General features: G+C 39.7%; 2 protein-coding genes and 1 non-coding gene across 5 annotated transcripts in view; 2 read left to right on the top strand and 1 right to left on the bottom strand.

Moving 5' to 3' along the window:
* Positions 1–6,774: 6,774 nt before the first annotated feature.
* LOC129360812 (ubiquitin-conjugating enzyme E2 A-like) lies at positions 6,775–11,856 on the bottom strand. The gene is made up of 6 exons (XM_055031247.1): positions 11,663–11,856; positions 9,531–9,611; positions 8,120–8,145; positions 7,848–7,937; positions 7,675–7,763; positions 6,775–7,378 (listed from the first exon to the last, which is right to left on the bottom strand). Exons 1-6 carry the CDS (start codon positions 11,704–11,706, stop codon positions 7,247–7,249), a joined length of 462 nt encoding a protein of 153 aa, XP_054887222.1. The 5' UTR covers positions 11,707–11,856; the 3' UTR covers positions 6,775–7,246.
* A 939-nt stretch (positions 11,857–12,795) lies between these two features.
* trnae-uuc (transfer RNA glutamic acid (anticodon UUC)) lies at positions 12,796–12,867 on the top strand. Its single transcript has one exon. It is a non-coding gene; the product is annotated as a tRNA-Glu (tRNA).
* A 215-nt stretch (positions 12,868–13,082) lies between these two features.
* Positions 13,083–22,996, top strand: part of LOC129360438 (ETS-related transcription factor Elf-4-like) — a 58,826-nt gene continuing 48,912 nt past the window's right edge. The window contains exons 1-2 of one of the 3 annotated variants that reach the window (XM_055030662.1): positions 13,083–13,204; positions 13,432–13,679. The gene's annotated coding sequence lies outside the window, so the exon portion shown is untranslated. Of the gene's footprint in view, positions 13,680–22,996 lie in introns of all 3 variants that reach the window. The other 2 variants (XM_055030661.1, XM_055030660.1) reach the window with 2 other exon arrangements.

Raw genomic sequence — 22,996 nt, 5'->3', positions numbered from 1 at the left:
CGTGAGTAATTTATTCCTTCCTGCTGATTCTGGAAGCCGTCATGTTTGGAACAGTTATTCTGAGGAGGATGCTAACCCAATGCCTGAGGCCTGCAACGTTTTAATGCTAACGAAGCGCTTGACTAATTCAATAAACTGAATAGTGTGTTTGATACATCCAGTTTCATACATTCAGAGTTGTTTGTTATTATGTATAGAAGATGTTTAAAATGTCGTTTGAAAGAGCTCTGAGAAAATGCTAAGTATCTTTTTACAGATCCATTGGGGTTGTAATATTTAGTTGCAGCACTTCCTGTGATTAATACCTAATTAATGGGTGGGATTCAGCCTGTGCTATTGTTCTAAAGTGCTGAAAGTTAACTGCTCTGTTATTGTGCATTGCCCTTGGTTTATTACTGAACAGTGCGGTTTATTAAACTGATACATCTTAACCTTCACCATTTTCCTGACTCATTTCACGATAACGTTAAAGTTGCACTGCATTTACATCTCAGTTGTAGTTAACATCAAGCATGTGGGTGTGGCTTAGTGTAAAACTTTCACTATTTACCATGAAAGATCAACATTAAATGACTTCCAAATGCAAGATCACAGCTGCATCATCACACTTCCTCTGTCTTTCTAGAGAACAGCCCTGAACACATTTCCATGGTCACTTGATGACCTCACTGTAGCCCCGCCCACTTTTAAGAGGCAGTCACATGTTTTTTCTGCTGTATGTTTTACTGTTATTCTATAATTTATATGGGTTTCATCATGTGAATACTGACTAAAAACGATAACATGATGAACTTTATGAATGCTGGCTGCTGACCGAACCGCATTGGGGTGTAGAAATGACGAAATGCATTACTTCGCCACGTGCATATGATCGGCTCTAAATGACACGTGGATCATCGGACTGGCGCCAAATTGAAATCGTATGACCTTTGTTGACCTCTAAAGAGCAAAACAACATTGAAATGTATTTTGACTCCACTGCGCCCCTACATTAATCCGCCAGCTGTATTTCCTCGCTAAACCAATGAATCTATACCACATTTTTTTGCATCTTGAAGGATAGCCGCCGAACGCATAGATGCGTACCGCCTGGTGGACGGGCGCGGAAACTGCGCAACAACTTCTGTCTTAGCACGTGCGCAGCGTTGATGGAAACTGAGCAACAGCTTCCGCGGTGCGGGCGGAGGCGCTGAAAACTGCGTGAGAGCTTCTGTGGTGGCTGGCGTGAGGCGGCGGTTGCTCGTACCCCGCGGTGGCAATAGGCCGGAGCGGCGCTTGGCTGCGAGGGCCGTTCGAGGCTGCTTGCAGCTTTAATTATTATTATTATTATTCTGCCCCCCTAAAGAGGGGCCTTTTTGGGGGCTTTATCATTTTCAAAAACTCACCAAACTTGGCGGACGCGTAAAGGGAGTTTCAAAATTTTGTATTTTAAGGTCATTGCAAAAATCCCATGAAAAATGGCTCAATAGCGCCACCTACAAATTTTCAAAGGACCCTTTGCTATTCACTTACTTTATCCTAGAGACATGAAATTTGGTACACTTGTAGAGCTCCCAAAGATGCTCAAAATTTACAATTAATGTCATAGTGCAAGTATCACAGGAAGTCAGCCATTTTGGATTGAAGGTCCAATTTTGGGGCCATTTTTGCCGTTTACAGCCTTCGTATTTGATCGAACTCCTCCTAGGGATTTCGATTGATCGGCTTCAAACTCGGTCAGTCTGTTCATAAGGCATGTCCCATCTAAAGTTATCAAAACGGTGAGTTTTTGAGTATGCTGAAGGGGGTTAGCAGGGGTCAAAGTTCACCTACTCGCCATAAAAAAATAAACTGCTATATCTCCTACACAGAAACTCACAGGCACCAAAGTTTCTGTGATTGATCATTATCGGGTCTCCTACAATACCCTATGGTCGAATGATGACATCACTTAGGCCACGCCCCATGAGAACAGGAAGTGTCATGTTTTACTGTGGACGGTCGCTATCTGACCCCTTTGACCTCATCAACATGAAACTGTGCCCAGATACAGAAGACATGTTGGTGTATTGAGGATTCCAAGCCCATCCAGCTTCAATGGAGCAGGTGGGCGTGGCGGCGTGGCGAAGTGACCTCTAACGCCATCGCCATACGTTTGGCTCTCAATTCCACATTTTCGGGCCCAACTGCTCCAAACTCACAAGGATGGATCCTCATCCACTCCCCGACAGGAATCCATCACAATATTTGGTGGGCGTGGCCTAATTTCTCTATAGCGCCCCCTAGAAAACTTTAAATGATCAGCCCCAAGCCATGCTTTAACCTACAATTACGAAACGTTGTACACATGTGTACCATGTCAGGACTTACAAAAAGTCTCTTGGAGCCATGGTCTAAACCCCACAGGAAGTCGGCCATTTTAGATTGAAGTTCAAATTTTGACCCCATTTTTGCCATTTACAGCCTCCGTATTTGATCGAACTCCTCCTAGGGATTTCGATTGATCGGCTTGAAACTCGGTCAGTCTGTTCATAAGGCATGTCCCATCTAAAGTTATCAAAACGGTGAGTTTTTGAGAATGCTGAAGGGGGTTAGCAGGGGTCAAGTTCACCTACACGCCATAAAAACATAAACTGCTATATTTCCTACACAGAAACTCACAGAGGCACCAAAGTTACTGTGATTGATCATCATCGGGTGTCCTACAATACCCTATGGTCGAATGATGACATCACTTAGGCCACGCCCCCTGAGAAAAGGAAGTGTCATGTTTTACTCTGAAAGGTCGCTATCTGACCCCTTTGACCTCATCAACATGAAACTGTGCCCAGACACAGAAGACATGTTGGTGTGTTGAGGAATCCAACCCCGACCAGCTTCGATGGAGCAGCTGGGCGTGGCGGCGTGGCGAAGTGACCTGTAACGCCATCGCCATACGTTTGGCTCTCAATTCCACATTTTTGGGCGCAGCTGCTCCAAACTCACAAGGATGGATCTTCATCCACTCCCCGACAGGAATCCATCACAATATTTGTAGGGTGTGGCCTAATTTCTCTATAGCGCCCCTAGAATATTTTAAATGATCAGCCCCAAGCCATGCTTTAGCCTACAATTACGAAACTTTGTACACGTGTGTACCATGTCAGGACTTACAAAAAAGTCTCTTGGAGCCATGGTCTAAACCCCAGAGGAAGTCGGCCATTTTAGATTGAAGTTCAGATTTTGATCCTATTTTGGTGTTTATAAACCATTTCAGTAATTCGCCACTTGGGGTCAGTATTGCTCCACAAATGAAACAGCAGATAAACAGGATGAAGAACAATATCAGTATTTCGCCAGTAGGTGTCAGTGTTCCTCCACCAATGACAGATCCACGGGCGGATGGGCGCGAAAACTTTGTGAGAGCGTTGCCATGAAATTTCTAAAAGGATAGAAATGTCTCAGATAATTTTTGTTGAATTAAATCATGCAGTAAATGTAGCGTTTTCTTACTTCTTACAAACCATTTCAGTAATTCGCCACTCTGAGTAAGAATTACTCCAACAATGAAATAGAGTGCTTTAGAAACACAGCTGAAAAGATGAAAATGACGAACTGCAGTATTTCGCCATGTGCATATGATCGGCTGTAAATTACACGTGGATCTTCCGACTGACGCCAAATTGGATACGTATGACCTTTGTTTGACCTCTAAAGAGAACAACAGCATTGAAATATATTTTGGCTCCACTGCGCGTCCTACATTAATCCGCCAGCTATATTTCCTCGCTAAACCAATGAATCTGCACCACATTTTTTGCATCGTCAAGGAGCGCCTCCAAACGCATCAGTGCGTACCGCCTGGTGGACGGGCGCGGAAACTGCGCAACAACTTCTGTGTTAGCACGTGGCCAGCGTTGATGGAAACTGAGCAACAGCTTCCGCGGTGCGGGCGGAGGAGCTGAAAACTGCGTGAGAGCTTCTGTGGTGGCTGACGTGAGGCGACGGTTGCTAGTACCCCGCGGTGGCAATAGGCCGGAGCGGCGCTTGGCTGCGAGGGCCGTTCGAGGCTGCTTGCAGCTTTAATTATTATTATTATTATTCTTCCACCCAAATGAATTGGCTTTTTGAGGGCTTTATCATATTCAAAAACTCACCAAACTTGGCGGACGCGTAAAGGGAGTTTCAAAATTTTGTATTTTAAGGTCAATGCAAAAATCCCATAAGAAATGGCTCAATAGCGCCACCTAGAAATTTTCTAAGGACCCTTTGCTATTCACTTACTTATCCTAGAGACATGAAATTTTGTACACTTGTAGAGCTCCCCAGGACGCTCAAAATTTACAATTAATGTCATAGTGCAAGTATCACAGGAAGTCGGCCATTTTGGATTGAAGGTCCAATTTTGAGGCCATTTTGGCCGTTTACAGCCTTCGTATATGATCGAACTCCTCCTAGGGATTTCGATTGATCGGCTTCAAATTCGGTCAGTCTGTTCATAAGGCATGTCCCATCTAAAGTTATCAAAACTGTGAGTTTTTGAGTATGCTGAAGGGGGTTTTGCAGGGGTCAAAGTTCACCTACTCGCCATAAAAACATAAACTGCTATATCTCCTACACAGAAACTCACAGAGGCACCAGAGTTACTGTGATTAATCATCATTGGCTGCCCTACAATACCCTGTGGTCGAATGATGACATCACTTAGACCACGCCCCCTAAGAACAGGAAGTGTCATGTTTTACTGAGAATGGTCGCTATCTGACCCCTTTGACCTCATCAACATGAAACTTTGCCAAGACACAGAGAACATGTTGGTGTGTTGAGGATTCCAACCCGACCAGCTTCGATGGAGCAGGTGGGCGTGGCGGCGTGGCGAAGTGACCTGTAACGCCATCGCCATACGTTTGGCTCTCAATTCCACATTTGCGGGGGCAGCTGCTCCACATTCACAAGGATGGACAGTCATCTACTCCCGGACAGGAATCCATCACAATATTTGGTGGGCGTGGCCTAATTTCTCTATAGCGCCCCTAGAAACTTTAAATGATCAGCCCAAGCCATGCTTTAACCTACAATTACCAAACGTTGTACACGTGTGTACCTTGTCAGGACTTACAAAAAAGTCTCTTGGAGCCATGGTCTAAACCCCACAGGAAGTCGGCCATTTTAGATTGAAGTTCAGATTTTGACCCCATTTTTGCCGTTTACAGCCTTCCTATTTGATCGAACTCCTCCTAGGGATTTCGATTGATCGGCTTCAAACTCGGTCAGTCTCATAAGGCATGTCCCATCTAAAGTTATCAAAACGGTGAGTTTTTGAGAATGCTGAAGGGGGGTTAGCAGGGGTCAAAGTTCACCTACTCCCCATAAAAAATCAACTGCTATATCTCCTACACAGAAACTCACAGAGGCACCAAAGTTTCTGTGATTGATCATCTTCGGTTGTCCTACAATACCCTATGGTCGAATGATGACATCACTTAGGCCACGCCCCCTGATAAAAGGAAGTGTCATGATTACTCTGAACGGTCGCTATCTGACCCCTTTGACCTCATCAACATGAAACTGTGCCCAGACACAGAAGACATGTTGGTGTGTTGACGATTCCAACCCCGACCAGCTTCGATGGAGCAGCTGGGCGTGGCGGCGTGGCGAAGTGACCTGTAACGCCATCGCCATACGTTTGGCTCTCAATTCCACATTTTTGGGCACAGCTGCTCCAAACTCACAAGGATGGATCTTCATCCACTCCCCGACAGGAATCCATCACAATATTTGTAGGGTGTGGCCTAATTTATCTATAGCGCCCCCTAGAAAATTTTAAATGATCAGCCCCAAGCCATGCTTTAACCTACAATTACGAAACTTTGTACACGTGTGTACCTTGTCAGGACTTACAAAAAAGTCTCTTGGAGCCATGGTCTAAACCCCAGAGGAAGTCAGCCATTTTAGATTGAAGTTCAGATTTTGATCCCATTTTTGGCGTTTATAAACCATTTCAGTAATTCGCCACTTGGGGTCAGTATTGCTCCACAAATGAAACAGCAGATAAACAGAATGAAGAACAATATCAGTATTTCGCCAGTAGGTGTCAGTGTTCCTCCACCAATGACAAACAGATCCACGGGCGGATGGGCGTGAAACTTTGTGAGAGCGTTTGCCATGAAATTTCTAAAGGATAGAAATGTCTCAGATAATTTTTGTTGAATTAAATCATGCAGTAAATGTAGCGTTTTCTTACTTCTTACAAACCATTTCAGTAATTCGCCACTCTGAGTAAGTATTACTCCAACAATGAAATAGAGTTCTTTAGAAACACAGCTGAAAATGATGAAAAATGACGAACTGTAATACTTCGTCATGTGCATATGATCGGCTGTAAACGTGGATCATCCGACTGACGCCAAATTGGATACGTATGACCTTTGTTGACCTCTAAAGAGAACAACAGCATTGAAATATATTTTGACTCCACTGCGCGTCCTACATTAATCCGCCAGCTATATTTCCTCGCTAAACCAATGAATCTGCACCACATTTTTTGCATCGTCAAGGAGCGCATCCGAACGCATCAGTGCGTACCGCCTGTTGGACGGGCGCGGAAACTGCGCAACAACTTCTGTGTTAGCACGTGGCCAGCGTTGATGGAATCTGAGCAACAGCTTCCGCGGTGCGGGCGGAGGAGCTGAAAACTGCGTGAGAGCTTCTGTGGTGGCTGGCGTGAGGCGGCGGTTGCTCGTACCCCGCGGTGGCAATAGGCCGGAGCGGCGCTTGGCTGCGAGGGCCGTTCGAGGCTGCTTGCAGCTTTAATTTTCTTTTATCCCTCCAAGGCTTTCAATGTGCAGACAAAAAAGAAAGGGAGGTGAGGGGTTTTCATGTTGTTGGCCCATTGAAAATTAACTGCTTTATTTTCTGTGAATATAAACTGGCAGTATTTACAAACCAAACCACACAGCCTTACATACCTGATGCATGAATTACCAAGAAGAGGTTTGACAATTCAGAGACGGGCTATTGAGTGTTGAAAAAGAAAACAGGCGTATAGGAAGTAACCCAGAGATAACAAGGTACATTAACTTTTAACTCTGCTCCTGTCAAACAACAGCATTCGGCAGCAGTGAATGCCACAGCACTACAGCATACAAACTTAGCAACAGTAAGGGGACAAAGTATACTGCAGGATCTTAAAAGGTGCATCGTCGTATCTGTGTTTCTGATGTCTTCTCGATTGGTGGTTTCTCTCGATTCTGCGGTGCACACTGTTCATATGCCCGGTGATTAGGTGTCAACAACAGTCACGCCAACTCTGTTCAACAATAGCAGAAACCCTCTTCTCATACTCCCGCTTGTTTTCCTGGTAAAGCTGGGCTGCTTGGCTGTTGGCTGGACTGTTCGGGTTTGGCTCGTCCAGTAAAGACTAAATATTCAGAAAATATCAACTGTTTAGTGTCCCAAGTCAATACATAACTTCCACAAGTCTGAATCGGAAGTGATCCGTGTCACTGAACCGCCATCTTGGTAGCCAAGTGAACTATGGCTTCGAGACCAACAAAAAGAAACCATTTTGACACTCTTGACCAATGAGCAAAAGAAAGACACAAACAAAATACCTATGCTTTGCTTACAAAGATGGCTGCTCAGTGGCTCAGACCACTTCCGGTTCAGACTTAAAGGTTTTACACTCAGCTGTATGGTTCTGTAAAGTTGTATTACCTGTATTGAAGTTAAGATAGAAGAAACATCATAGGTTGGGCTCCAGCGATTCTGAAGTATATCTAAGCATATGCTACCATCTGCATACACTGCAACAGAAAACAAAAAAAGCATTTCTTACTTTAAGCTTTCAGTTTACCTAAGATTAAAAAAAATAAAATATGTTGACATACCATTAGGATGGAACATTTTGGAGACGAATCTCACTGTTGGAGGTTTATTAGGATATTCTTCTGTGAATTCAATGGTAAGTTTGAAGGTTCCTGAAAGCAAAAAATTGTAAATTATAAGCTGAAATTAACGATCTCAAACTAATTTATTTTATGTTCTATTAAAATTCTCCAAATGAATACCAACTTTATTTCTGTGTGTAATATTTAAAACAATTTAAAGACTGAGTATTTTTTTTTCATGTTTTAAGAAAATAAATAAGTGGAAAACATACCATCTTCAAAAGGCGTTCCCTCTGGCCTACATAAAAAGAAAAAACAGATACATATCATTTTCCAAATGTCTGGCCAACTCCAGTAATTGGCAGTAAAAGTTTGTTTTCCACTGACATTAAATGGATAACAGTTATGACACCATATAACTGTTATATAAAAGAGTGTTGCATCAAAACTTCACTGCAGGGTGAAAGAAACAAAGTTCAATGGCATGGTTAGAGATTGGCAAAAGTCCTGAATGTTTCCATTTTGTGACTTCAGCTGGTTTGGAAATCACTTTAATTAACATCTGCAATTGAAAATTAGTAACAAATTCTTCTTTGACATTTTAACTGAAGCTTTCTTTCCTTCTTGACATTCTGTTAGCCATTTTGTTGCTCCAGACGAGCAAAAATACCTTTAGAAAGATTCACAACCAAAATTCATCTGGAATCAATGCAGCAGTTTTTCCACATGCTGCTTCTGTCTTGTAGCAGTCACTTGTTCTTAGCATTACTTGCTATTATCAAGTCTTAACACCAAGTATAGACATCAGAATTTTAATTTCATACTTTCAAATTGATGGCAGCCCCAAACAATTACTACTTATTATCATTATTAGCGATGCATCAGTCATTTTTTCTTTCTTTCTTTACAGCCGATGCCGATTTTCAGCTAGCTATAAGAAAATATTTTCAGTGGACAGCCATGGTGCGGACACTAAAAATGTGCAACCAATCACTCTTGCTAAATGTACTAAAGTTAGTAAACCACAAGCAGAAAGCCTGAACGATTTCATTTATAAGCCTGTTAGTGAATGTTTATTCTAACGTTTTTCCTCAGATCTTTTCATTTAAACCAAAAAGCGTAAATACATGTGATTATTTTTGTAATGGTATTTTCTAAAGTAATTTGTTTTAAATAAATGATGTTACTTTTTGCATAAATTTGTTTTGGCAATTGCTAGGGCTGTTGCAATAAACGATAAATTAATTAATTGCATGATAATTTAAAACAAGCTCAAAAATTTCCATTTGCATGATTTAGAATTTTTGTCTTTCTATCAAAAACTGAATAATAAAAGTCTTCAGTATGGTGCTTTGGTCTCAACCATTCCTTTTTCGAAGGATAATTTAGTTTTCAGAGATTTAATAATTCATCTTATTTGTTTCTGTTGTTTTATTTACTTTGGATATTTAAAATGTCATAGTTTCAGTGTTAAATGCTCATCAGAATTTAAAGCATTGTTATGCCATTTCCATTACATTACTTGAAAATGGACACAAAACAATATTACTGTTGCATTGTACAGGAAAAAACATAATTTTTCAATATATTTTCAATATGGTCTGATGAATACGGATTAGAATCATTCAAGGGGAAATTGGCTGATCTACTGCTGATGACCTCGATTTTATCTGATTCACTTACCCGAAAATGACTGCGTTCCAAACCATGATATTATTTTCTGATGGGGCTCCGCTGACTCCAGCAGGGGGATCCTCCTGCAGCCTGAATGCAAACACATCATTAGAATATGTTCATAGAGAAATCGAATCAATCACTGCTGCATTACGTTTCTTTGGTATGAATAATGAAATTTCTAATGGAGCTTATAATGGGTATAAAATATTAAGTAGCGATTATTCTAAAACTTTTGTGTGACACTACTGGTCAAAAGTAATTGCACTCAGAACAACTTTTGAGGAAATGCTGTGTGCTTTTGTTGAGATAGACATAAATATGATGTACTGTCCAGCACTAATAGGAAACAAAATAAACTTTTAGCTGAATAAAAAGGACTAATAACTTACTTATTAGTAAATTATTACTAATAAGTAATTACTTACTTATTAGTAATTACTAATAAGTAATTAATTACTTATTAGTAATTACTAATAAGTAATTATAAGTCATTCTAATTACTTATAAGTTAATTATAACTTATAAGTATAATTCACTCTGAATAATAATATTTTAACCATCTGTTCTATCAATCATAATAGGCAAAGATCATATCATCGACTTCAATATCACTCTTTAATAATACAGCTAAAAGGAAGTGGCTAAAGCAAATGAGATGGGTTAGCAGTGTTTGCCTACAGGACATGTTACTGTAGAATATGGTCAGTTGCATTTCCACTGAACACCTAATTGTGCAATTTGTCATTTTGAAAATAAATTTGCTTACTGGAAACACGCCAATGTCGGGGAAAAAAACTTTTTTCATAAAAGTTTTCGGTGATAGGATGATGTGTTTCTTTTCTTGGCTGTATTCAAGTTGGTTTATTTCACTAAATTGATATGGAAACACTTTTTTTGCACTATGGTGAGTAACATGATTAACAATAGATGTTGCCACTAGCAAACCCTGATGACGACAACAGAAAGTAGTTGGATGATTGTTGCATGTTTTATATTTACTTATCTTGTGAACAAATGTATTCACATGCCAATTTAATTGCGTTTCGTATTTAACAGAAACACCGTAATTGCGAAATATTGACAAAATTCTGCGCACATTTGTAATTGAAATCCAGAAATGTTCAGAAATTCAGTTCTGGCATGTATGTCAGTCAGCAACAGTCTTCAGTCAGAGGCCTCTTCAGAATACAAGACTGACTGCTACTGGGAATCCTTTGAAGATAATTAAACAATAGGAGTTGCTATTTTTAATTATCTCTTGGAATAAATAAAGTATTTTCTTTTATTGAATAGGGATAACTTTAATGAAAAAGACAACATCCAATTGGAACTTATGCATTTTTTTGTGATTTGGGGCCTCAATCTTTTGCAGGTTTCAGTGTAAAACTGAGGACATGCATTACCCCAAAGTATTAGTTTTAAGAAATGCCTTTTTTACCCAAAAAATACCATTCACTTAGCATTTTTTCAAGGTAAACAGACTCCATTTCTTAGTTAAGCCCGTAAAAGAACAATGTAACAGAGATTCCTACTGTGGTGCCAAACTGGATCAGATCATTAAACCAGTGGTCGTTAGTGGAGTCAAACTGGAACATACTTAGATTAACAATGTGCCGCAGATAGCTGTGCTTAGTGAGTGCAGGTGTTCAGTCTCTCCATGGCAGATGGTTGCTGATCCCCAACCTTAAGCGATGATCTGTCACGGCCCGGGTTAGGGCAGAAGTGACCTTTCCTCTAGCCGAAGGACCATATGGCCACTGACTTCAACTACATCCGCGCATCTCTTCAAGTCTCCGGGAAACGTATACACTTACAAAAAAAGGGCTATATTTGTGGCTCGTACACCATCAAAAGCAATAACTGGTCCTGAATTACACAACGCAGACGTTACAACCAAAATCTGGTTTGCTTACGCCGGTAGAAGCAAACCTGTTGGTTAAACGTTACGAACAGTTTCCTATTAAACTAAACTGTAATTGCAAACAAGTAACACTAACTACAAAATACATTTAGTTGACATTTACAGATCTGTTTGACTATTTTGTGGTTTACATTGTATTTGTCACTTGAGCTAATGCTATAAAAAAATAGCTTCAGGATGCTAATGTTAGCTACTTCTGTTCCCCCCTATAACTTACCGTTTAAAGTCTCTCATTAAACGTCGCCGTGCTGGAGTTGACATCGTGCTAATATGAAAAACTAAGGCCTCAACAAACAAACAAGTGAGCTCAAAAGATAGCGAGATCTTCCGTAAGGTGTTATATTTTCTCAACTGATAGCAGGGCAGTCAACGTTTGCTAGTAGTTTGACAAATACTTGGCTGCCTCTCGTCTGAAACGATACCATTTACACCACGGAGGGGAGGCTGCTTTTGATAAAATTTTAATATTACATGCCAACAAAATCACAACAGCGTAGTATGAGTAAATTACAGTATGTAGAATTGTAGCGTTTTTGCTGAAGCCCGACTAAACTCTTTATTGCATTTTTAAATTAGTCGAGGGACCCTATCTTTTCAGTTGGATTGCTCCACATGATTACGTCATATGTTTGCTACCATGTTTCGTTTTGTTGGGGAAGCAAAAGACATTCACTATAGCTTCACAGTATATCTGGTCCTCATTTGCGTTCGTTGATATTTAATCTTTGTCAGATTAAACAATTTGTGCTCAGTCTAATCATCTGTTTTAAAAGAAAAGTGTTTCAAGTTTCTGTATGTAGTGCCGGTGAAAGACCACAAGATGGTGCTAGGACCCATGTATCCATGTATCGTAGTTCCCCGCGAGACGATACGTCAGCGCGTTCGCTATGTTGTGAGTGGCTTACAAAGTAATTTTTTTGTAATGAAAGTTATAAAGTTTACTTTTCACTAATCTTAATGGTTTCAAAATGCCTTGAATAATGTTTTTCAACTGTTAATATTGGTGATGAGACAAAATGAATAATACTTGCAATTCAAAATAGAACAGAACAATCACAATTAAATACAATGTGGTAAGGCACATAAACAGCTGAAACTATGTAGGAAACACATTGAATACTTAAGTCAATCAGAATAATTAAGCTGAATTTATTTGAACTACTCTGATTTGATTACAAAATATTTTAGGGTTAGGGTTAGACTTTTATTCTTGTTTTAAAAATATTTTTAAAAAGTGGTAAAATTGGCTCATTTCTTTTTGTAAAGTCAATGTCTACTATTTATAAAAGACCTTCCCATGTAGGGCACACGTACAGCCAAAAACCCTCGCCGTTGTCTGTCATGTATAAGTCCCATATGGTCTAGCGGTTAGGATTCCTGGTTTTCACCCAGGCGGCCCGGGTTCGACTCCCGGTATGGGAACTAGCTTTTTCATTGTTAAACAACTATTATTTTAAAATCTTATCCTTAACGTAGCATAGCAGCAGTCGGATGACGTTCAAACATCACCCGTTAATGTTTTCCGAGGAGCACAAAAAAAAAAAAAAAAAAAAATCCCCACAGACCCCGCCCGTTCAGGAATTATCGTGTATTACCCTCATCCCACATTGGACATTCATTCCCGGAAGATGCACATTACCAGTTGTTTCTCTGTGTCAGTTCTTATCAGTCAGCGGAGTACAGGCGAGGAAAGCAAACGGCACTTTCGTCCGCAAAATTACGCGTTCGAACCTACCAGTTTCCAAATGAACACCTGCGAGTGAGTAACGTTTCATAAAACGCATTTATTGTCCAGCCTGTTTGATGTTAATCTCCCGTTAATGACATAAAAATCCCTCCTTTTTTGCTCCGGACTTTTAAGAAAGCGGGATATGATGATGTGAAATAAAAAGTAACTTAATTTCAACCTGTCCTGCCCCCTCGGTGCTGACAGGAGGACTCGCAGGGCTTTTGACAAACTTTGCTGTCGGGCCAATTATTTCCCAGGAAAATGTGACTGCGAGGAATTCCCCACGCATCAGAAGCCTCTGTCGGAGAAAACCGCGACCTTGTGTCAGGAAGCACACGAAAGCAGCAGCGGGAGGGTAAAATCTGAGGCTGCCAGAACGATGATGTAGCTTTAGCACCGATACAGCCTGCAGAGTCGCACCAGAAGGAGTCATTATGTATCTGGATGTTTCTACGGACCTGTAGAAAGCCCGGATTGTGCTCCAGTGATGACATCTTCTTCCAAGGTAAGTACAAACAGGATTTACATACAATCTCCCATGTTAGTGTGACTGTTTGCTGGGAATTAGTATATTTTTTTATTATCTAGTGGGGAATATAATGTGAAGCCTGAAGGGTGGCATCAAGAGTTAGTTGTGAATGCTACAAGTACAAAACTGTGTGTGCTGTGAAATGAAAAGATGTTATTAATAACCAGCTGGAGTACACCACCCTGAAGGTCTTTCCCCACACTACTCCATAGATTACAGTGACTCCCCTTTGTGTCAGTCAGCTGGCATGTGACCACACTGAGACCACGCTGAAAAGTCTCTGCACTTCTTATAGCAGTCACAAGTCACAGAAGAATACAGCTGTTGTTTTGTGTCTGGCTTGCTCGTTATTTGAAGGAGTGTTTTGTTATGAGCAGTATACAGTTGTGTTGACCTGGTCAGAGGCAGCGCCTTGCAAGAGTTTTCACTCCCCTTCAATTTTTAATCATTTTTGTTACAATGTTTAGCATTTTGTGGGATGTTGGGTGTAAGTTCAGGAGTTTCTGGAAGTGCTGGAGCATTAAAACAAAGTTATGTCCCTTAACTTTATTCAACTAAATAAAAAAACTGGATTTCTGGGCCTGAAGAGAAATGATTAAGAGTCAGCATACACCTTCTGCTGTTACCTAGAAACTAGTGATCAGACCCGAAACCTCGTAGTGATGGATTCAGAACTGAACCCTTAGAGACGCATAAATATAATTACAAAGTCAGTCTTCTATCACCTGAAGAACATTTCCAGGAATTAAAAACTAATGTCTGGGGTGCATCGATTGCAGTTTTTTGGCCTATCGCCGATTACCGATCTTTAATAAGCCTAACCTACCAATTTTTTGACTGAAATGTTACTAAATACAGCAAGAAAGTCACTGATTTGGAAACAGTTGTAAACTGCAAACAAGACCTTTTGCAAAGTCAAAGGACAGAGTGGCTGATTTTTAGACCTGTGCCAACGTGGATGCAATTTGTGGATAAGATTGACACAAATTTAAGTGTTGGTCGATCACCAATACCCCAAAATTAAGGAAGTTGGGGCCGATCATTGGTGCACTCCCACTAATGTTCCAACAAGATCTTGAGAGATCTATTGTTGTATCAACCTTTCAGACCAATCAGGTCTTAAGGTTCTGGTGGACTCTGGACCCCCAGAACCGAACATGGAAAAGCACCATTGAGTTTTTATGTTTTTCTCATCTGAAACAAACTTCCAGAAAACTGCAAAACAGCCGAAATCCTGAGTTAATTTAAATCAAGACTAAAACCAATTTGTTCAGTTGCCTTCCCAACTGAATCATGATTAGTTTTAGTCTTTATTTTAAATTTTCATTACTTTCCTGTATTATACCACTACAATATAATGTATGTTTTTACATTATAATCATTTCAAGCACTTTGGATTATATTGCTGCTCAAATAAACTTGCCCTGCCTTAGCAATTACAATCACAGTCTAGCTGAGACGCAGTAGTGTGTAATTGAGTTCTAATTTTTGAAGATTTTAAGATATAAAATGCTTCATATTCAGCCCCCTTTACTCTAATCCCTCTAAATTTGTTGATTTTGTTGAAAATAAGTGGGCCAAGTTTAGACCCAATTGGCATTAATGAGGTCAGATTGTCACAGATTGATGGAATAATTAGGACTGTGCATCTCCCTAAGCTCACCATCCCTCGTCATAAAACACAGTAGAGGCTGAATCATGCTGTGGGAAAGTTTTTGTTTTCAGGAAATACAGGCCACCTGGTTTTTGTTGATTGAAATGGTGTAAAACTTTTTAGAGTTTGCAAGAGATTTGAGTCGCCTTCAGTTAGGACAAAATCACATTTAAGTTTCTTGTTCTAACATGAAAAAAATATGGAAAAGTTGAAGTTTCCATTACTATATAAGGTATGAAGTTGAGCGTCCAGCTTTGTTTAGCTTAAAAACAAGAAATAAAAACCTGCTAGGAGGCGCTGGTGACGCAGAGTGTGTCACTCTTTCCTTTAGACCGTTCCAGGCTGAACATATTGACTGAAACTCAAAGACGTGATCAGATCACGTCTGAATAAATGCTACGTGTTTTATACAAATCCATGTCTGCAATGATTTTTTTCTTACTGTTCATCCACCCTAATCTGTGGGGAGTCAAAATGTTTGCCAGATGTTTACATTTTTGGGCTGAGATGCTTGTATCCTGGGACAGACAAACAGTGTTTCATTGGCTGGCCAGCGTTGCTCACTTCAGAGCAGGCAGTGGTGACGCAGAGGGAAGGGAGGAGAGTTACGAAATGTTAGTTTTACCGTCCCACTAGAGCAGTGCTTCTCAAATAGTGGGGCGGGCCCCTTTGGGGGGCGCGGTGCGATACCTGGGGGGGCGTGTGATCCTGGGGAACAGGCTTTTTTTTGGCCGTACTAGTATAAAGTGTAATTGCGCACAGTAGGCGGCAGTGGCGCTCTCATTGTTACTTCTGTCACGTTTGCGACAGTGCAACATTTTACGACTTACAAGACAACAGGTTTGCCTTGGTTAGCAGTGTTAAGTCAACAAAAAGCTCTGACTGCGTTCTGTCTATGGCCTCCGTTATTCAACAACCCCCAACATGAAAAAGTTTTTCACAGGGATGAAAAGAAACGCGGAGAAAGACAAAGATAATGAGACAACAGAAAGTCAACCGAAAGCTAAGAAGAGGAAATACGACGAAGCGTATTTAGCGCTTGGCTTCACTGTGACTACAGTTGGAGAAGAGGAAAGACCGGTGTGTTTGCTGTGTCTAAAAATGCTCGCAGCGGACAGCATGAAGCCAAATAAATTAGCGCATCACTTAAATATGTTACATCCCAATCACGCTGATAAGCCGCTAGAGTTTTTTCAGCGAAACAAATGTTATGCAGAGATGGATAGTCACGGTGGGGAATGGGGGGCGCGAATAGTTTCTTCTTGCTAGGGGGGCGTAACGGAAAATAATTGAGAAGCACTGCACTAGAGAGAGGACCAGCCGTCCGACCCGCCACCCCTCCACCGACCCCTCCCTTCCTTCAGCCCCTCTGAAGTCTTCCCATGGTGGGAACACTGGTGGATAATTGGAAACTTCAGTCCCTGAAACAATTATCAAGGCTTTCCAAATATACTCCATCATGAAGTCATCCTGTTTGTTTCAATCGTTTGCCCTTGCTTTTGGAACGTCTTGCCACACTGCTGCCCACACACTGGCCCCTCCTTCGCCCCATTCCTTTCTGCTTTGATAGCTTTCGGTTTGCAGGAAAACAGCCTCGGACCAGAGGAGTGTGTGTGCGGAGGCCAGAACAGTTCCCGGTATCCTCCTCATCCTGGCACCGTTTTGTCTTTGGCAGCAGTCTGAGCTGCTCAGGCTCGTTCTGATGACCAAGGACAGCAGCAGCAGCAGCGTAGAGCTGCTGTTCTCTTTTTCATGGCGAAGGGCTCCTCAGACCTCAGACATCTCTTCTTGCTGAAGATGTACCCGCCCGCCTTAATGGGCCTTGATATTGATTCAACTCCACAAAAAGAAGAACTGGGCTTTTATCCCATGTAGAAAGCAGCACTTCAGTTCCACAAATGCTTTCAGGGAAGCCTTGTAAGAGATGGGAAAGACTACTGCTGTTTCTTTTGCAAGTTGTGTTGTAATGTTTGAAATAGAGGTGCAGAAAAAAATGATTCTATAGAGAATCATAATTCCTAGTCCTTGGTAGGCCTTTTGCAATAAATCAATTAATCACACTAAATTAAAACAAATTCAGTTATTTCCATTTGCATGACTATTTATTTTTCCTTTTCTCTCTTTCTACTAAAAACTGGATAACAAAAGTTTTCAGTTTGGTGTTTTGTTCTCTTTTTTTCCAAGGATAATTCTGTCATAATTCATTTTATTAATTTCTGTTTCTTTATTTATTTTGAATATTTAAAATGTCTTCCAGTTCCAGTGTTAAATGTTCAGTAGAATTGAAAGGTCATTGATATTTGAGAGACAGTACTTGCACGATTTGCCATTCTGTTATATCACTTGAAAATGGTCTCAAATTAGTAATACTATCGTTTATCGCAATAACTTCCGGGAGAATTTATCGTCCAGCAAAATCCGAATCAATTTAAAAAGCTTAATTTACTTTGTAAAATTATATTTTGAATAATTCTTTCATATTTTTTAAAAGTAAAAGTCAGACAGCTAAGCTAACCTACTCGGGTAATTTAAGTTACAGAATTTTATGCATGAACCTGTTTTTGCTTAAATATAAACTGACATAATTTGTCACAGATTATAGAATACATAGCTCTCATGTGACGTCACACTACCGGGAACGTTGTAGCCGGCAGCCATCTTGGTAGGAATCTGCAACTGGCTGGAGTTGCTATGACGACAATAAACCAACCACAAGCTTGGAACTAGCTCCATCTAATTAGCAAACAACATAAATACATTAGAAACACTACTCAATTATAGTTTTTGAGTTCTATCTTTTTGTTGGTCTCTGAGCCACAGTTCATCTATGCTTTATACTCCTCCCTACCAAGATGGCGGTGCAGTGGAAACATGTATTGTTTCAAATAAATGCTTTTTTTGTGTAAATGGTTTCAAAATAGAAAATAATTTCTGCATTGAATCATCACCCTAAAAATCAGAACTGAATCAAATTGCTAGACTCTGTTATCTCACAGTTTATACGTGATTTTATTTACTTTGGTTAATTAATTGTAAATGTGAAACTTGTAGTGCTGAAACAATTAATTAGATGACTGGTGATGAATGGATTATTGAAATATTCATCAAATAATTTAGTAATCGATCAATCGTTAACTAGAGCAAACAGACTCTTCTCAGAGCACTAATTAAGTCAAACATGTTTAAAAAAAATCACATTTTACATTAAAAATTAAAAAATACTTTTTTTTTCCAAAAATATTTTGAACTCAAGTGGCAGTTTGAGTTTAACCCGGTTCAAATTCTGTGAAAATCTCTTATCAAACACTTTTTGCGATCCAATTATTGATAAAAAAGAAATCAACTGATCAACTGAGCTTTTCACATGTTGATCATTTTAGCTGCAAGTGTGATATTATTGCACCATATATTTGCATCTGTATTTTCCATGTCATACATGTGGGAATAAGTGTCATTTGGCATCTTAAGAATAACCACAAGATGGCAATGTTTATATGCTATGACTAAACAAACAGTCATGAGATGGCTGAAGCCTCAAACCACTCACTGAACGGCAGGAACCGGCTTATGAAAAGAGAAATAAAACTATTGAACTTCCGCTTTTCACGTGAAAAATACCCTTTTCTGGGCTTAATTCTTAATTAAGGGAGAGGGAAACGTTTGCAAACTTCCCTACTCGTAAGCTGCTGTTAAACGAACTCCAGCTTTTTTCTTCTTCTCCATTTCACACCTGTCGGACATGTTTGATGGCAGCGGCAGCAGCGCGCGCTCTCTGACCGAACATGACGTCAGCGAAAGAGAGAAGGGGAAATTCCACCTGTAGCTACTTCCTGCCTCACGAGCATGTGACCCGGACGAGTCATCTAGCCTCCTTTGCTCCACGAATCCGTACCTTGTCATGATGTAATCCTGTGAAAGCACACAGGGCTATTTTTAGCTGGAAAAATGTGGAAAACTTGACTGGTACTGTAGGAATCGGCTGGTGATAGTAAAGAGTTTGTTTTGTGAGGTCAGAGTGACTTCCCTTCATGGTGAAATTAGATAAAGTGGTTCTAATAATCCAATAGTGCAAAACAACATCTTACTGAAGAGAGAGGATAATATTTGTTCTTTTTTATTGAACCGTTTTCACCCTCTTAAAAATGGGTCCTGTCTCTTTAAGGATGAACTCTATTCTGATTGGTTACGCAGGCTGTACCTGTTTTCTGCTTTGAGGCGTGACGTGCCTGTTTTAGATCTCTATAAAGGAGTCTGATGAGCTGTCAGTATGTCATTTAGCTCTGTTTTTTACACTCCGCTTTTGATTCTGTTCCCTTTTTAATCTAGTCAAAAAAAGAAGTTCAATATATGACGGAGTATTAGGGCCACGCTAAGAAAATTACAAATATAAAATTACAAGAATGAAGTTGTAGAGGAATAAATACATTTTCTTACAAGAATAAAGTTGTAGTATAATGAGAATGGACTTCATTCTTAAAATATTATGACCTCTCATAATAACTTTTTTCTTGTATTATTTCAACTTTATTCTCGTGCAACTTTTCTCTTGAATCCTATGCTTGAAATGTATTATGACTTTATTCACAAAGGAATTATTCTTTAAGTATTATGACTTTATTCATTTATTATCATGGCTTTTTTCTCATATTATTTAAACTTTTTGTCTGCTTTTACTCTCATAATATTACGATTTATTCTCAAAATATTATGACATAATTCTCAAAATACTATAAATTTATTCTCATATTATTACATCATTATTTTGTACTTCATTCTTGTGCAACTTTATTCTTGTAACATTATGACTTTATTCTAAAATCTGCAGGAACTGCAATAGAACATCACCAACTCATTCAGTTGGTACTAAGGTCTTCCTAATAAAGTGGCCCTTCTCATCCCGTTATACTAATAACGGGATGAGAAGGGAACATCTTCAGATTGTCCTGGAACATCTAGTACCTGAACACGAGTTAAAAATGTTCCTGATCCTCTTGGAATGTCAAGTGGAGTTTTTGGAGATTAAACTTGCAATCCAGAGATTGTAATTCCATCAGACACCGCGCATCTGTGGCATCTGGGGAGTTTAGAGGCTGGGAAAGCACCTCAGACTTGTTGACAAGTTCTTTGAAACATTCGTAAGGAGTGTTTTAAAGGGACAGTATCATGTAAAATCGACCTTTTTAATTTTTTGCATCACGTTATAATATTATTCCTTCAACAAAAACATAACCTGGAGTGTTGCTTTCATTCTTTAATGTGTTTGAGAAATCCTTTAATCTCTATGCTAACCATTCAGCTGTGCAAAACCTCATGCCACCTTTGAGCCTTGGCTCCTCATTGGAGCTGCAGCAGAGTTTCCACGTCATAGAGCCTCACCTGTAGCTCCCATGCTCAGCTCCTTCAGACTAGCCAGCAGCAATTAGCAAACACCTGGTGGACCTGCTTGTCAGTTGAGCTCATTATACGATCTATTTCTCAGTGCAACACTGGTAAAAACGTTGTCAAAGAGTTAATAGACTAGCAATGTTGTATTGACTTTCTGGAGGCGGAGTTCAGAAAGAGAAGGAGGTTTTAAAGAGGCAGAGGCCTAATTTCAAGATGTTTAATCACAAAGTGAAGTCATATTTATATATATATATATATATATATATATATATATATATATATATATATATATATATTGCATTTTAAACAACTGAAGGTAACATAGTTATTTGATTGCGCTATAAAATGGCAATATGTGTCTGAAAAACACATTATTACTACGACGTGCTGTCATTTGTTTCACTTGTTCAAGGTTGGGATTTTATGAAGGATTGACAAAAAACACTTCAAAAACATAAAATCTTACCAAGTATAGCTTCTAGCGGAAATATCTTAATACAGTTGAGATGAGACAAAACTGACTTACAAAGTAACTCTTCAGGCAAGTTATAGGAGCTTGATTTGAGTGAATTATTTCTTAATATTGATGAAAAAGTATTAGTTCCACTTGCAGATTATTTTACTTCTAACAAGACATTTTCCCCATGTTATAAGTGAAATAATCTCCCTGTAGAACTGGTACTTTTTCATTAATATTAACTAAACAAGCTCCTATCTTGCAGAATAGCTGCTAGTATGCAAGTTTTGTCTAATTTGAAGTGGACTAAAATATTTGCACTAAAACTGTTTTTTGTGTTTTTGCAGTGAACATGTTAAAAACAAGATGACCTCTCATTGTTAATCCTCTTCTGGATGTACAACTGGATGATATGGCTGAACAAGTTATCACAATATAAGCAGTTCATACCAGTCGATGTCTGTAATTGTCTATCGAAAATAATTTCTTTTGTTTTTTGTTTTTAACATATGAAATATCGTGAAACTGGTGACATGACCTCTGTTGGTTTATCCACAGTTTTCACTCCACACCGTTGTTTATCAGCAGTCATGAGGCACTGTGGCAAAACGGTTAAATTTTGCTGCGCAAGTTACTCAACATGTTGTGAGTTGCTAGGGACCCAAAGAGCGAGAGAGTTAGTTGATTCCACCAACCGTGTTTAGGAACCGAAGTCTTTTCCTCTGCCTACATCTCCCAAAATGTTGTGCGGTTCTGGATTGGAGTTCAGTGAATATCCTGCATATTTCACCAGATGTTCTACTTATTGATATTGATCATATGTCTATCCCAATACATATTGCTGCTGAGAACAGGGATTGTTTGTCGTGAACACGCACTGAGCCGTGCCTCAGTGTGTGACTCTGTTTGCAGGGAGGATGCTGTTGGCCCTCTCAGCATGCTGACATCATGAGACCAGCTAACCGCATTACTGCAATATATTTATGGTGCTTGCTGTGGTCCTAGCAGGTCCACCAGCGTATTGAGCTGTACCTCTGATGTTCATGTAATCCCATTAAGGAGTGGCTGAGTTTGTAATGTTCTAGCTCGCTGCCGTTTCAAGGCACAAAATAGTTCCTTGCGAAAATAGAAGCTGTCTTTGTCTGCAGCTTCAGTACATAATGACATTTCAGCCTGTTATTCTTCGTGTCTGCTTGGAGGTAATGAGGCAGTTGTGAGTGGATCATGAAGGCTTCTCCTGAGTCAGCTCAGTGCGGATTTACACTGAGCTTTGTCTGAAGATGCCACACGATCTGTCTGCTTTGCACTCCCAAATAATGTAACAAACTTCAAGTGGAGACAGCTTTTAGCATGGATAATGAGCTTTAGCTGATTTATTGTTTTGTATCTGGTGAAATGCTTTTTTCCCCCACTTTTTTAGGACGAGATATTCTCAGGGTTGGTTAATTATTTAAATACACTGCAAAAACACAATGTTATCATGTAATTTTGGTCTAGATTTTAGTGCAAACATTTTAGTAGACTGGAAATAAGACAAAACTAACTTACAAATCACCTTTCAGGAAGACACAGGGGCCTGTTTAAGGTAAACAATTCATTATTATTAATAAAAAAGTACTTGTTCCACTGGAAAAGTGAACTAATCTGCCAATGGAGCAAGGCTTTTTCACCAATATTAAGGATTTACTGGCTCCTATGTCTTGCTCAAAAGTTACTTATAACTTTGTTTTGCTTTATTTCAAGCTTAATAAGGTATTAGCACCGGAAACTAGCCCAAAAAGACTTGATAAGATTTTG

Source organism: Poeciliopsis prolifica, unplaced genomic scaffold (assembly GCF_027474105.1).
Source record: "Poeciliopsis prolifica strain line A6 unplaced genomic scaffold, Auburn_PproV2 SCAFFOLD006, whole genome shotgun sequence".
NCBI classification, from domain to species: Eukaryota; Metazoa; Chordata; class Actinopteri; order Cyprinodontiformes; family Poeciliidae; genus Poeciliopsis; species Poeciliopsis prolifica.
Note: the sequence above shows the minus strand (reverse complement) of the source record. Positions and strands in the feature narration are given on the sequence as shown.